The sequence below is a fragment of the Micromys minutus genome (genome assembly GCF_963924665.1).
Source record: "Micromys minutus genome assembly, chromosome: 32".
In the NCBI taxonomy this organism is placed as follows: Eukaryota; Metazoa; Chordata; class Mammalia; order Rodentia; family Muridae; genus Micromys; species Micromys minutus.
In genome coordinates, this window is record NC_137967.1 from 12,163,637 (window position 1) to 12,177,417 (window position 13,781).

A 13,781-nucleotide genomic window follows, 5' to 3' on the forward strand; every position below is an offset into this window, starting at 1 on the left:
GAGCATGATGGGGCACCAGGTAGCAAAGGCTGCGATTTACACATTAGCCTGGGATAATCACTCTCCAGGCAGAAATGACAGACTGGAAGACAAGATTCTCTGATCACTTCAAAACATCCCTGGTCACACAGTGTCTGCCTCAGTGCTGTGAGCAGGCAGGAGCGCTGCCAGGTATCTCGGAGAAGAGAAGTGGGCCAGTCTCTCCCAGGGAGCTTACAGCCCAGCCTCTGGTCCCAAACTCCTCACATGGACAGCCCCAATCCTCCACCATCTCTCACAGAGAGGCCAGGGAAGGACAGACCATCTGTGGCGAGAGGTAGACATTATTAGTAACACCTCTAAACGTAAGTAACAAGCCTCGGAAAGGGGGCCCAGACAGCACACAGTCCTCCAGCAAGCCTATGCAGAAGTGACCACCGGCTGGTCCAAGAGCCACAGGTATTTTTAATATTCAGGGAATCTGGGCTTTCCAATAAACCATGCCTGCAACCAATAGGTTTGATGATCTGACCCCTCCTCCCAACTGAATCAGGGCTGAGATTCAGAGCTTGCCAGCAAAGGCCCTTCCTCCTGTCCCCACCCATTATCGTCCTCAGCAGGCCTGGTACCAAGGCAGGGACCACTCCTTACTTTCCCATCCAGGTGGCATAGCTAGCTGGAAGCCTGGGCACAAACAGGGTTGATTTTCCCGTATCCACATCGATGACACCATAGCAGCCTGACTCGATGACACCGAAGGCCCAATGGAAGAACGACTCCTGTGGAGGGAGCGAGGGAGGAGACTCATTACCCAATCACCAGAGCAGAAGCATGAGGTTCCAGGGGCAGGTGAGCAGAGACTGGGGTGTCCTCTTAGGAAATGGCCCCAGCCCTCCACAACCTGATTCCCAGTCCAGCTGCTGTCTCTCACGAGCAGACAGGGGCCCCTCTGACCCTGCCTTCTACCTTCTCTCAATTACATTGATCTAATTACCGTCTATGTTTCTGTGTGTACCACAGCACACTTGTGGATGTAAGAGGTTAACCGGTATGAACTGGTTCTTTCCTTCTACCTTATGGGCCCTGGGGGTGGAATTCAGGTTGTCCGGCTTCACAGCAAGCACTTATCCATTGAGACATTTCCCCAGCCTGACCACATGACCCCACCTCATCCACCTACAGGTCACCTCCTAGAACCATGGCAGCCAAGAGCACCGAGCACAACTTCAACTCAGAAACCCACACAGACTATCTCTACCCAAATGGAGATTCCCGCTTCCCACCCTCAGATGCTCAGTGTAAGCACTGAGCTGGTGTGAAGTGGGGGAGAAGCTTTTCTCAGACGCACCCAGAATGACATCAATCAGGGAACCCACAGCTGAATTTAGAAAAGTGATTTTTAAGCTACAAATACATAAAGCTCTAGAAGCCTCAAGGTTAGGCAGGAAAAAATCCCGAGACCTCCATGATACTTGGCAGCTGGGGATGGCGACCCTGAGGCTGTGAGGACAACGGGGCCATGAACAAGAGGATCATCGGCCATTTGTGTCCCAATGCAGTGGATGGGCTCCTTGCCTCTTCCTTTCCAAACAGTCTGCCCCTGTGCCCCCTCCTCTAAGAAAGGCTCTGGCCACAGTTCTAGGACTGGAAGCTGAGAGAGAAAATAACCAAAGGAAAAACAGCTGAGAGTGCATGAGTGCATGTGTGTGCATGTGTTCGTGTGTGTGTGTGTGTGTGTGTGTGTGTGTGTGTGTGTGTGTATGCATGTGCATGTGTGTGTGCATGTGCATGTGGGTGATGGTTGCACTGGAGATTGAAGCTAGAACCTACTGTGTGTTTGGCAGGGGCTCTACCACTGAGCCACGCCCCCAGCCCCTCACTGGAGGATTCTAGGCAGGGACTCTACCACTGAGCCACGCCCCCAGCCCCTCACTGGGGGATTCTAGGCAGGGGCTCTACCACTGAGCCACACCCCCAGCCCCTCACTGGGGGATTCTAGACAGGGGCTCTACCACTGAGACACATACCCTACTGCTCATTGCTAGATTTTAGGCAGGGTCTCCAACACTAAACAACATTCTCAGTTCTTTTTTTTTTTTCCCCCTCTTTTGAGGTAGGGTCTCCCTAAGTTTTCCCAGGTTGGCTTTGATGTAGTGATCTAACTAATTAAGCCTCTTGTGTACCGGGATTACGGGCTTTCACTAGGCCCAGCTAGAAGATAGGAGTCCAACTCCAGGTCTACCTCATTGGCAAGGTGGTTCCCCCAGGCCTCAGTTTCCACCTCTATAAAGTGGGTATGATGCATCAATGAGTGTAGGCCCAACTCTTGGTCACGGTGGCTTTCCCGGACAAGTGTTGTAACTCCTGAGACTTTGTGTTGTAGTAATTCTCAGCTAAGTAAGGATGTCTAGGCTGTACACTGGCGTTCCAGACCCTCAATGAGCACATAATACACACACAGGGCTGGGAGAAGGGGACACGACCAAGGCCCAGTTAGGGTGCCAAGGGTGAGCACTGGCCAAACCAGATGAAGGCTGAGGCCTCTGACCAGGCAGGTCACACAACCCTTGCACTTCTCCTCCCAGCCAGCATCTGCTCCCAGGAACTCAACCCCTTGTCCATAGCTTCACTTTCTTCTGTCCCCGCCAAACTGCTTCTGTCTTACTCAATCCTCTGCACACTGCCTTCTTGCTCGTCCAAATTCACCCTGGCTCACTCCAAACACCAGCTCCTCCATGAGGCCTATAGCCTGCTTGGGTTCACAAGGATATCTTTCTATACCCTGACATCTCCGCCCAACAGGTGAGGCTGGAGGTGCTGACCCCAGATGTGGACCCCTGCTCCCATGCTGCCTCTAGTGGCCCTTGGAACCAACCCCTGCCCGGCCCTGAGCCCCATGCCTGGCAGGCCCGTGAAGGCGGGGTGCGGCTCACCTGGCGGAAGACAATGGAGGTATCGGTGCAGTATCGTTGCATCTCTTCGCCGCCCTGCAACACGACAACTGAGCCGGCCTGCACAGCTCCATTCTTCCTCAGCCTCTCACACAGGCGCTGCCTGTTCAGGGCGAATAGTGCCAATGGCACCTTCAGGGTCTCATTTCCCAGGGAGAAGGAAGGGCTGCAGAGACATGAACACGGGCCAGTTAGCGCCTCCCTCCCTGCAAGTGTCCATTACCTGTGGTCTGAGCCGGCAGAGGGCCTCTGGTCAACCTGTGGTAAGCTGCTCTATGCTTAACCTGTTGGGACCCAATCAAGGCTACAGAGGCTTGTCCATCATTCTCTCTACCCTTCTGCTCCTGAGGAACCGTGGGATAAGAGGTGACTGTACCTGCTAGGCTGACAGGAGGACAAGGCTTATGTGAGAAAGCCTCTACGGGGAGCCAGCCCTCTTGGGCCACCCTCCAGGACCTGCCATCTCCTTTGGATTTTCAAGAACAGCTGGGAAAGTTGAGCTCTGACCCAGACAGCGCTGGCCAGCACCACGAACTCACCATTCCGCCCCCTTTCACACCCGTTCCCAGCCTCACAGCCTGAACTGGTAGTTCCCATGCCCAAGCCCTCAGTGTACACAAACAGTGCAGCCGCATAGCCCCGTGCCCCTGTGAGCTGCAACTGTAGAGTGCAGACATCAAGGACAGCAAGGCTGCTGTTCCCGAAAGTCTACCGGAGCTGGGAAGGGCCAGACCTCACTTCGCTGGGAGATATGCCCCTCCTACTTTTCTAAGATAGCTCAAGCCCAGGTCCCATGACACACCCACAGATTGCACACAACCTCCCCACCCCCGCACCCATTCACAGACTGCTTCTGCAACAAGTTTCTCCCCCAAGGGGGCACCTTCAATATCCAGACCTATATAGCCTGACCCTAAGAAAAAAAAGAGGAAAGCTACTTCCTCGGCCCTCTCAGCCATCCATTTCTTCCCCCACTTTGCGGTTACTACTAAAGAGAACCCAAGCCTCTGGCACTCCTGACAATACATGCTCCCCAGTTTATCCCAAGGTCTACTCACTGTTCCCCTAAGCAAACACAGTACATCTGACCACAGTGACCCTAAAGCTCCTAAGTCCACACTGGGTCCTGATCTAGGCCTCACCAGGCCCTTCTGTAGCCTTGACACTGGTACACGGCACTGCTGAACTCCACCTTGATATGGCTCCTCCATCCTGTTTTCCCTATCATTTCCAAGCCAACCTGTACTGGACCCCCAGGACTAGGTCCATACCCTTCCTCCCACTGGGCATAGCTGATGATTCAATGCTTCAGTATTAAGCACCATCTACTGCCACAGGCCAATGATGCAGAGGCAGGCCCCAGGCCCTCGGACAGGACAGTTAACATGACAAAGACCTGAGCCTTGCCTCCTCCTGCCACTAGAGGGAGCTGTACTCTGATGGCGCTCAAGCCATCCCTGCCTTCTTATTCCAGTTCTGATCCATCACCCTCACATACCTATGAGGGGACCAGCCCAAGGGGCCCGAACACACCTCCATCGACAACTTTAAGAAACTCTCCACTGCTTTCTGGGTCTGAACTCCCCCTGCCCGCCTCCCCAGCAGCCTCCTCCTCTGCACAAAGCACAGACTTCATTTGTTGCTGTCTCTCAGGGTAACACGGGACGTGGCAAGACAAAGAAGTGGATCGGTGTCTGGTAATGAGTCCTGGACGGAAGGCATGCAGAGCAAGCAGAGCAGCTAGAAGCCAGACGAGGGTAGGTATGCAACAGGGAGCCCCTGAAGTCTCCAGTCAGGGGCAGTGGCAGAGTTCAAGAGGAACAGGCTTTAGCCAGAGCTACCACAACAGAGTAGGACCATGATGAGCCTCCCATCACACTACTAGGGAGCCATGAAGAGGCCTCCGTGACCCTCACACCCTACACAGACCGCCTACATACCTTGGACCCAGTGTCACCTTGTAAGCATTCCTAGGCTCATTTCTGCTTAACCACCACCACCACTCACCCCGCATAGCACCCGGCCAGTCTCCCCATTTGCCCTCCAGGTCCAGCCCACCCGCAGTACACTGGACTGTGAGCTTTGTAGATCCATCCGCCTGAACCCAGCCTCTGGATTCCAGATAGGCTGAGCCTATGAGAGGGGTGAAAGGTGGGGGAGGGGGAGGAGTAAAATATGAGCATAGAGCTCCCTCAGCTCCTTCCATGGCAGGTCATAAAACTAAATGGGCTGCGTCAGTCTCTCGAAGCAGAGCCGCAACTCCTCTCCTTCAGGTTCTCTTTACCTTCCTGCAGTTCTGTAAAACCATCATCGCGGAAAACTCCTGGTACCAACCAGGGCCCTAATGGACAGGCCCTCCAGGAGACAGACCTAGATCTGTCTGAGTCACTGCATCCCCAGCCTAGCACAATGCCTGACAAGCAGAAAGCGCTTGTGGGGCCACACACCAACTGTGCAGATTGGAGGGTGCCACAACAGCTCCATTCATCAGCTGGGAGGCAGGAAGGGTTGAGGAGTGGGGAGCACCTCCACATGCTGGTAGTCTAGATACTCACCCCTATACCTGCCCTTCCTTCCTCCCAGGAGAGTGAATAGGAGGCTTGGTGGGCACACGTAGCTAGAGCTTCCACAAAGCTGATGTTCATATCTGCTGCTCTCAGCCACGAGGACGAAAGGGCAGGAGTAGCCTAGTAACAGCTTGTAAGCATGGCTCCCAGCTGGCCTGGCTGACAGGAACTGAAAGTGCACCCTCCAGCACCCACACTCAGGGGACTCCCAACCCCTTCCTACCCGCTCGGTTACACCCATGGAAGGGAGTCAGCACAGCACAGAAACAAACTCGTGAGCAAATGCGTAAGAACTCCTGTGCTGGATGGGTTCAGACCAAGTCACCCAACCCACAGCCCCACTGGCTGAAATGCTCCACTGAGCTTCCTTGCCTCCCACAGCTCCCCTCTATGTGACCCACCTCCTTAAGCCTAACAAGTGACGCCTGGCCCTGGCATGTGATCGTCCCATCTAGAAGGTTCTTGGCCTCTTGTCCAAACTGTCACAAAGATCTAAAGTTCCTCTGGACACCCAGACTTGGGGCCCGCTGTCTGTTTCATAGAAGGGATTTGAGCATCTGAGCGTGTTGGCATTCAAGGGGGCTCCTTGGACAAGCCCCTGGGATTCCACCCCTCCACAGAGCTCAGTCACATCACCACCCACCTTAACTGAAAGTGAGTTCAGCCTGAGCCTCCAGGCAAGGCCGCCTGCTCCAGTAACCAAGTCCTCCAGGACACTCTCAGGATCAAAGATTACAGAGATACCAAACCCTCAGGGGATAGTCAGGGCCAGAGCAAAGAGTGACTTCTCTCTATTAGCTCATCTAACGTAGTAGCAATAAAACATCCTCAGCTCGTTTCCTTTGCGATTCTTCTTTGTGAACTTTGCCATGAAGTTCTTGAACTTGCAATCCCCTTGTCCAGCTGCTTTCTGGTGAAGGGTTTGTTTGTTGGTTGTCAATTGACCCTTGGAATTTCAAATCCACTAACAAGTCATTCCTGAGTCCCAGAACAAAGTACAATCCACTGCATGCGGCCAAGGCATAGATGTGTTTAAGAGAAACAAAGTGGCTGGTGGACCAGCTCAGGGCTAAAGACATCCACAGGACAGATCCTCCCAGGCCAACCCACCAACACCCAGGAAGCAACCTAGGGTCAATAGCAGACTGACTAATAACAGAGCCAGACCCCAGGGAGCGTGTAATAACACAGCTCCTGCAGCCCACCCTTGTACCAACCTCCTTGTGCCACTGTCTCGGGGTTTCTATTACTGTGATAAAGACCGTGACCAAAAGGCAAATTGGGGAGAAAAGGGTTTATCTGGCTTACACTTCCACACCACTGTATATCATCCAGTAAGTCAGGACAGGAATGCAAACAGGGCAGGAACCTGGAGGCAGGAGCTGATGTAGAGGCCATGGGGGCTGCTTACTGGCTTGTTCCCAGTGGCTTGCTCGGCCTGCTTTCTTATACTACCCAGGACCACCACCGGCCCAGAGTGGAACCATCTAAAGTGAGCTGGGTCCTCCCTCACCAATCATCAATCAAAAATGCACCACAGGCTTGCCTGCAGACAAATCTGGTGAGGTCATTTGCTCTAATGAGGTCCCCTCTTCCAAAATGACTCTAGCTCGCATCAAGTTGACCTGAAACCAACCAGCACAACCACCCTCTCCTTTGCCCTCAATGGCCACCTGCAGGTTTCAGCCAAGCATGGAATATTAACACCTCATCTTCTAGATGAGAAGTAATCTCTTTGTATTCTCTAACTTTTAACTCAAATTTACATTTGATTCACTATTGGTGAAAGCAACTAGGCCGAGTATCGGCCACGCCCAGGACTCTGCCTCCCACAGAGCTCACCAGCCTTTCACTTCATAGCATTGCTGGAATACTTTCCCACCTGTCAAGACTTCAAAATCAAGGTGCCTGTTAGACCTGCTCCGGGCTCCTGTTATCTAATTAATGTGTCAATAAAAACGCCCGTGACCACGTTACAGATTCACTTAACATCTCCATGGCTGCATCTCCATGTAATTTGTTTACCTTGCCATCCCTTGTTTATTTAATGCATTTTAAAGCATCATGCTGGGTGTGGCGGCATCCTAGCACTTGGGAGGTTGAGGCAGGAGGATCGAAACTCAAGAGGCCAGCCTGGGCTACACAATCCTTTGCATATACCGAGCTAATAAATAAATGGCATTATAGGTGGATGTTGCTCAGGTCTGTAGCTAAGGTTCAGGAAGAGACTTGGTCTACAGTGTAACATTAGTCATGGCCCTTTAAAAGGTCTGGGGCTTTCTGGGAGATGATTAGGAACTAATACTATCTCAAAGGAGCATGGGACTGTTACTGTTACTAAGGCAGTGAGTTGTCACAAGGTGGCCGTCTTGCCATGGGACCTCTCTTTTATGCACAAGCTACACATCCCTTTCATGTGTACTCCTTCTGTGCAATGTCATCCACCAAGTTCTAACATCAAGTGAGGTTCACACCAGATGCTCTTGGCTGGCATAGCTCCCAGAACTGTGAGCCAAAAAAAAAAAAAAAAAAAAAAAACTATTTTCTTTATAAGGTACCAGCCTCGGGTATGTAGGTACAGCATCAAAAACAGACTAAGACAAGCATATAGGCTTCACCCATACTCACAAGCTCCATGGCACAGACTACAACAAGATCTCTGTGCTACCATGGGAAGCCACATGGATAAGCTCCCAGAGAACGAGGCCAGCCAAGAATGACCAGGCACTGAGATGTTCAGCAGCCACTAGCTACCTAATGCGACTGGGCTTTGGGTAGGGGGAAAGCACCACATAGCCGCTTCTCTCTCTCCTGAGAAGGACTGGAGACCCAGCACACACACCTAGGGACAAAGACAGGACTGAGGACCGAGCCTAGAAAAGAACCAGAGTGGCCAAAGGACACCTGGGCCAGCCCAACTTCCACAGACTCACCCATTTTCCCGGGCAAACACGAGGACTTTGCTTAGAAGCGCAAGGTTCACATAAGGGTGTGACAGCTTCTGACCCTGACATTTTGTGTCCAGAATGCTAAATCAGCATGGCAGGTAGCCCATTAGACCCAGGGCAGCTCCTGCGATGCTCCTTGGTGGTGTGCACTGGCTACTGGAGTGACGCTCAGATGAAGCATGAGAACACATTCTATCCAGACCTCCTCTCCATTGGCCACTGCTGTCTCCCAAGAACGCATACGGGATTCTGGAATAATTTATATGATAAATGTCTCTTTCACTTGAACGGCACCATTTCACGTAGGGTTGTGGCCCCACAAACCAAATAGCTCCCTGGGCTCCAGGGATGCCAGGAAAGGAATGACGGAAACCAAAACCTTGGCTATTCATGATGGGAAGCTATGAAGATGTGTGCTACGAACTGGGGGTTTGAGCAGAAGCCCTTCAATGGGAGGCCTGTTTGTGGGAGGCGGAGCCATCCGGGCTGAACCTGCAAATCTGTAAACAATCATTTAATCACGTTAGAAGACAAGACCATCCCAGGGCCATGAGCTGAGCAAGCTCCAGGACAAGGATAACAGAGGGCATCAAATGCAGACAGATCCAGCTATTGCCAAAAGCTTTCAGCCGCTGTACACAGAAAGCCCAAAGCATGGCTCAAGGAGAAAGCGGGGACTACCTTCCACCAATACAATTAGGAGAGTCTCTCACTGAGTCTGAGATGCTACTTAGGGCTTCTACTGCTCCCCAATCCATATGGGGCACCCCTGAGATTCTCATGAGCCTCCTGTTCCCAGGTTTTACTAGGACTCAGATTCCTTGGAAGCCCGTGGCTATGAGTTGAGGCTCTTAGCTGGGCATAGTGGTATAAACCTGTAATCCCATTACCCTAGAGGCTTATGCAGAAGGATCATGAGTTCAAGACTGACATAGGGCAAGTCCTTATCTGAAAAAACTAAATTGAAAAAAAAAAAAAAAAAAACCCAAAACCTGAGAATATAGTTTAGTGGTAGAACACTTGGCTTGTCACAAGCAAGTCCTAGGCACTTCCCCCAAACGGAAGACAATTGACATGCCGATCTGTCACGTGAATGCAGCAGTAGGGAGCCAACCTTTCTATGGGACATCCTCAAATCTTCTCCCCTTGAGGCCTTAGAGGACTCAACTCAGCTTTCTTAATAATATGCCTCCCCGAGATCTGTGTCACCTTTCAAGTATCTTGCGTGACAACCCCAGAGAATCAGTTTGACTAAAAGAGGCTTCCTCTGAAGATCTGACTAGTCCCTATCCCAAGCTGAGAATCTTCTAGAAAGAAGCAAGCCTTGAGCCAGCCTGGAGTCTCAAACCTGAACAACAGCTGCTGAAACTGCCTGTGACCACCTGGCCAGCCCAGATGGACAGATGATACCCCACAGACAGATACCTGCCCATACTTACTGCTCATAATGCTTCTTACCAGAGGGTCAAAGGCTAGTCCTGGCCTCCTGGAAACCTACCAGGACTTTGTCTGCACAGTTCTCCACCCTAAGTGTTTCTCAGTGTTTAAAGATCACCTAGCACAAAGAGCATCTCAGGATCCTAGAGCACAGGCCTCTTGGTAGCACAGACCGAGATCACACCTTTAATCCCAGCACTTGGTAGGCAGAGGTAAGTGGAGCTCCAAATTTGAGGCCAGGCTAGACTACAGAATGAGTTCCAGGATAGCCAGAGCTACACAGAGAAACCCTATCTCGAAAAACAGATCCCAAGTGGGGTGTATGCTATTCTGTCTGTAATGTCAGCACTCTGGAGGACAAATCAAAAGGATTCAGAGTCCCGGGCCAGCCTGTGCTACATAGTGAGACCCTGTCTAAAATTCTTCAAAAGCAGATTCCAGATGACAATCCTTCTTGCTCCCCCAGAACAAAGTCTGAAGAGGTCACTGAGCACCACACCTACTAGCTCAGGAACGCACCCTACTCTCAGTCTTTATCTCTTAACCTTTGATCAACTGTCCTTCCGCAACACTAGATAGAGCCCATCTCTCCGAACTTCCTCCCAACAGGACCACGGACCCTTTAATTATACAGAATAATGGCGATCCTAAACGGAGCAATGCACTGGGCTACTAAGACCCTGCTTGAAGCTAGAGAGGAGACAACCGACACACGGAAAGTAAGATCAGATACTTATGGGAAAATGTCTTGAAGGAGCTGACATTTGGGCCAGGAAAGAATCAGGAAATGTACTGGCCTGATTAACGGATATTCCACGGCCAACTCCAAATACTGCCCATACTTTCCCTCACTTTGGGGGAAGTGCCTGGGAATCTGGCGCCCAGACCAGGCTGGCCAACCCAACGGAGGGGCGTGGCAGTGAACAGACTTGTCAGGCTCCCACAGCGGCCACACACGGTGAAGCTCCCACAGCCTGGGCTCCAGGGCAGCCCCCCAAAGGGCAGCCGCGAGCGTGCAGGGGCTCTGCAAGTACCACTCTCCCCACCCCGGCCCTCGTTTCCAGTGCCTCGGAGAAGAAGCCCGCGGCCGGCGGCCACACAGCAACCCAGTCGGAGCTCTGGGGCTGTCACCCACTGTTCAACCAGGAACACCGAGGCTGGCCACCTCTATGCGGGCCGCAGGCAAGACAAGGGACAAGCTCAGCACTCACCGCACGGTAGACGCCATGTTCACGCGGCCCTAGCGTCACGTGGAGTGCGGCGTCAGCTGAACCTTCCAGGGATCCTCTAAGGCGGGCGGGGCGGGGCCGGGGGCGGGGCCAGGGGCGGGGCCGGGGCGGGATTTTAAAAATGGGCGGGACGGCTTCGGTCTCTCCCACTCTGGCTCCGGATTGCACACCCAAAAGTGGAATGAGTAGCCTTGGAGCAGATTAGGATCTGCGCAGGGCATCTCAGGTTTCCGCAAGGAGCTAGAAGGAACCTGAGCAGCAACCCAGAAGGCTCTTTGGGAAGAAATGTCCTGAAACGGGAGATCAGTTGATCTAGGTTAGCCCCTGACCTTATGTGTACCTAGCAGTCAACCCGTGAGAAGAACATACAGGAATAAAGAAACCGTGGGAAGGATGACAGAGAGCTGGGACAACTGGAGTCATAGAAGCCGCCAGCATTCAGGAAAGGGAGTCTGGGGACACAGTCTGGCTGAGAGATAAGCAAAACCTCGTATATAAGTTGGGGAGTTAAATTTAATGGGATCCAGTTCAAGCCTCCTCAAAAGCAGAATGGAAGAGCTGAAGAAAGAAAAGCAGGGGCGGGAAGGGAGGATGAGGTGGGGAATAGCAGAACAGAGAGAGTCCTGGTGATAGGGGAGAGCCCTACAGAGTAAGGAGCATCGCCCTCCCTCTTCTCAGCGTTGTCACTGGTTCAAATGCTTTGCAGATGTTAGCACCACTGCTCACAGAAGTCTCACAAAAGCCCCCTGAGGTAGGTACTGTCTTAGCACCATTATTCAGAGGAGGAGACTAAGGCTCTGAAGGGGAAGTAACATGCCTGAGCTCACCCAGGCTCACAGGTTCTTGAAAACTTGGAAACACACACACACACACACACACGTGTGTGTGTGTGTATTAGCTCCATCTTCAGCCAAAGAGTCTTCAACTCCCTAATAAGGTACACTTTTTAAAAATAGCAGAGGATGCTCAGAGAGCTATTCGTGTCAGTTTGTAGTAGGAAAACCTGCTCCCCGCTAATCACAGCCCCACTTCTTTTGACATAAAATATGTCAAAATTAACCCAACTGCCAGCTGAATGCTTATTAATGTGTAAAAGAAGTAATTATCCTAAATATTTACCAAAGAGAGGCAGAGAACACCCAGCCATTGAACGGAGCACTCTTTCTGTAGGGTCCTAACAGGGAAGCACTGTCCGCGGCTCCTGCTGCACAGTGGGCCTTGAGGCAGGCTCTGCTCTGACCTTAGCATGTCAGGCATCTGCTGCCTCTCCCCACCCCTCCCCCTCAGAGGCTCCGGCAGGACGAGGGCCCCTCCCCCACACTTGCTCAAGACCTTTCCAGCAAGCCTGACCACATCCCTCACTGCTCTCCATCTGACTGCTTCCTGTCCCCCCCCCCCCCGCCCCACCTCCCGCCCTCCGCCACTGATCACAACTCCCCATCAAAGGCAGAGGCTCCTCCTCCCCTGCTCCCGTCCATCAGAGGCTCTAGCAGGGACTCCGGAGAAACTGCTCAGGGTGTGGGAACTTTTTTTTTTTTTTTTTTCCGGAGTTACTCATGCAGGGCAGACCCAGACGCTGCTGGGAGCCAGGAGGCAATTGGGGAAAGATTGATTTTTAGAGAGTCGGCGTGGGAGTGTGTAAATCAGCCGAGGAAGTGAGCCAGGCGGTGCACTCATGCCTCACACTGTACCTCATCTCTAAAGTCAGGGGTCCTCCGAGACAAGGTCTGGCCTCAGGATGGCCCTACAAGTGGCTGAGAGGTACCTGTTTCATTAACCAGTTCCCAATGCAATATTACACTCCAGAAGTACCCTGTCCTAGCCAGCCCTGCAGGAGCTCCGTCCAGGCCAAAGTCCTCCCTTCTCTCCACAACACTGGGTTAAACCACCTTGCCCTGCCCTGCCCACCCCACCCCCATTGCCTAAGGCAGCACTCCCCTATAGCTTTGTGGACATTGCTGACCACCTGGTCTCTGACTCACATTGACTCATGTCAACATGGGGTATGTGGGACCAGGTAGAGGGACAGGAGAATATATACCATCCTCATTTCTTCCAGATGGGACAGGAAGGCATGTGACAAACAGGGCATGATCTATTAGTCACTTTACTTTACCTGCCACTGTGGTCCCAAACCTGACAGAAGCAACTTAAAAAAGGAACAGTGAACTGGGGCCCATGTTTCTAGAGGCTGTGATGGTTCTATTGAGCTGTCAACTTGATACACCCAGAGTCACTTGGAGCGTCTCAGGGAGGGACTATTTACATTGAGTTATGCCTCATAAGAAGGGATTGTCTGAATTAAGTTTATTGATGTGGGAAGGCCCAGCCCACTGTAGGTGGCTCCATCCCCTAGGCAGGTGATCCTGACCTATATGAGAAAAAGAACTGAACACGGGCAGAACTGAGCAAGTGAACATGTGTGCATTCATGCCTCTCTGCCCTTGACTATGATTGTGATGTCACTAGCTGCGTGACGTACCTGCCTTGACTTCTCCAAAGCCATGGATTGCAGCCTAGAATCATCAACAGACATAACCCCCTTTCTCCACTAAGTAGCAGCAGGAACACAGGGCTATAGTTCCTAGGCCACTGTCCAGAGGTTCAGCAGTCTCCCAAAACAGCACCATTATCTGGAAAGACGGTGGCCAGACACATGCCTAAAGAGAA

General features: G+C 52.1%; 1 protein-coding gene across 1 annotated transcript in view; it reads right to left on the reverse strand.

The window, feature by feature from the left end:
- Positions 1 to 11,122, reverse strand: part of PEPD (peptidase D) — a 131,059-nt gene extending 119,937 nt beyond the window's left edge. The window contains exons 1-3 of the mRNA XM_080909157.1: positions 11,094 to 11,122; positions 2,913 to 3,096; positions 631 to 758 (exon numbers count right to left, since the gene is read on the reverse strand). Coding sequence (XP_080765283.1) covers positions 631 to 758; positions 2,913 to 3,096; positions 11,094 to 11,110 — 329 coding nt within the window. The 5' untranslated portion in view covers positions 11,111 to 11,122. The remainder of the gene's footprint in view (positions 1 to 630; positions 759 to 2,912; positions 3,097 to 11,093) is intronic.
- Positions 11,123 to 13,781: the final 2,659 nt, after the last annotated feature.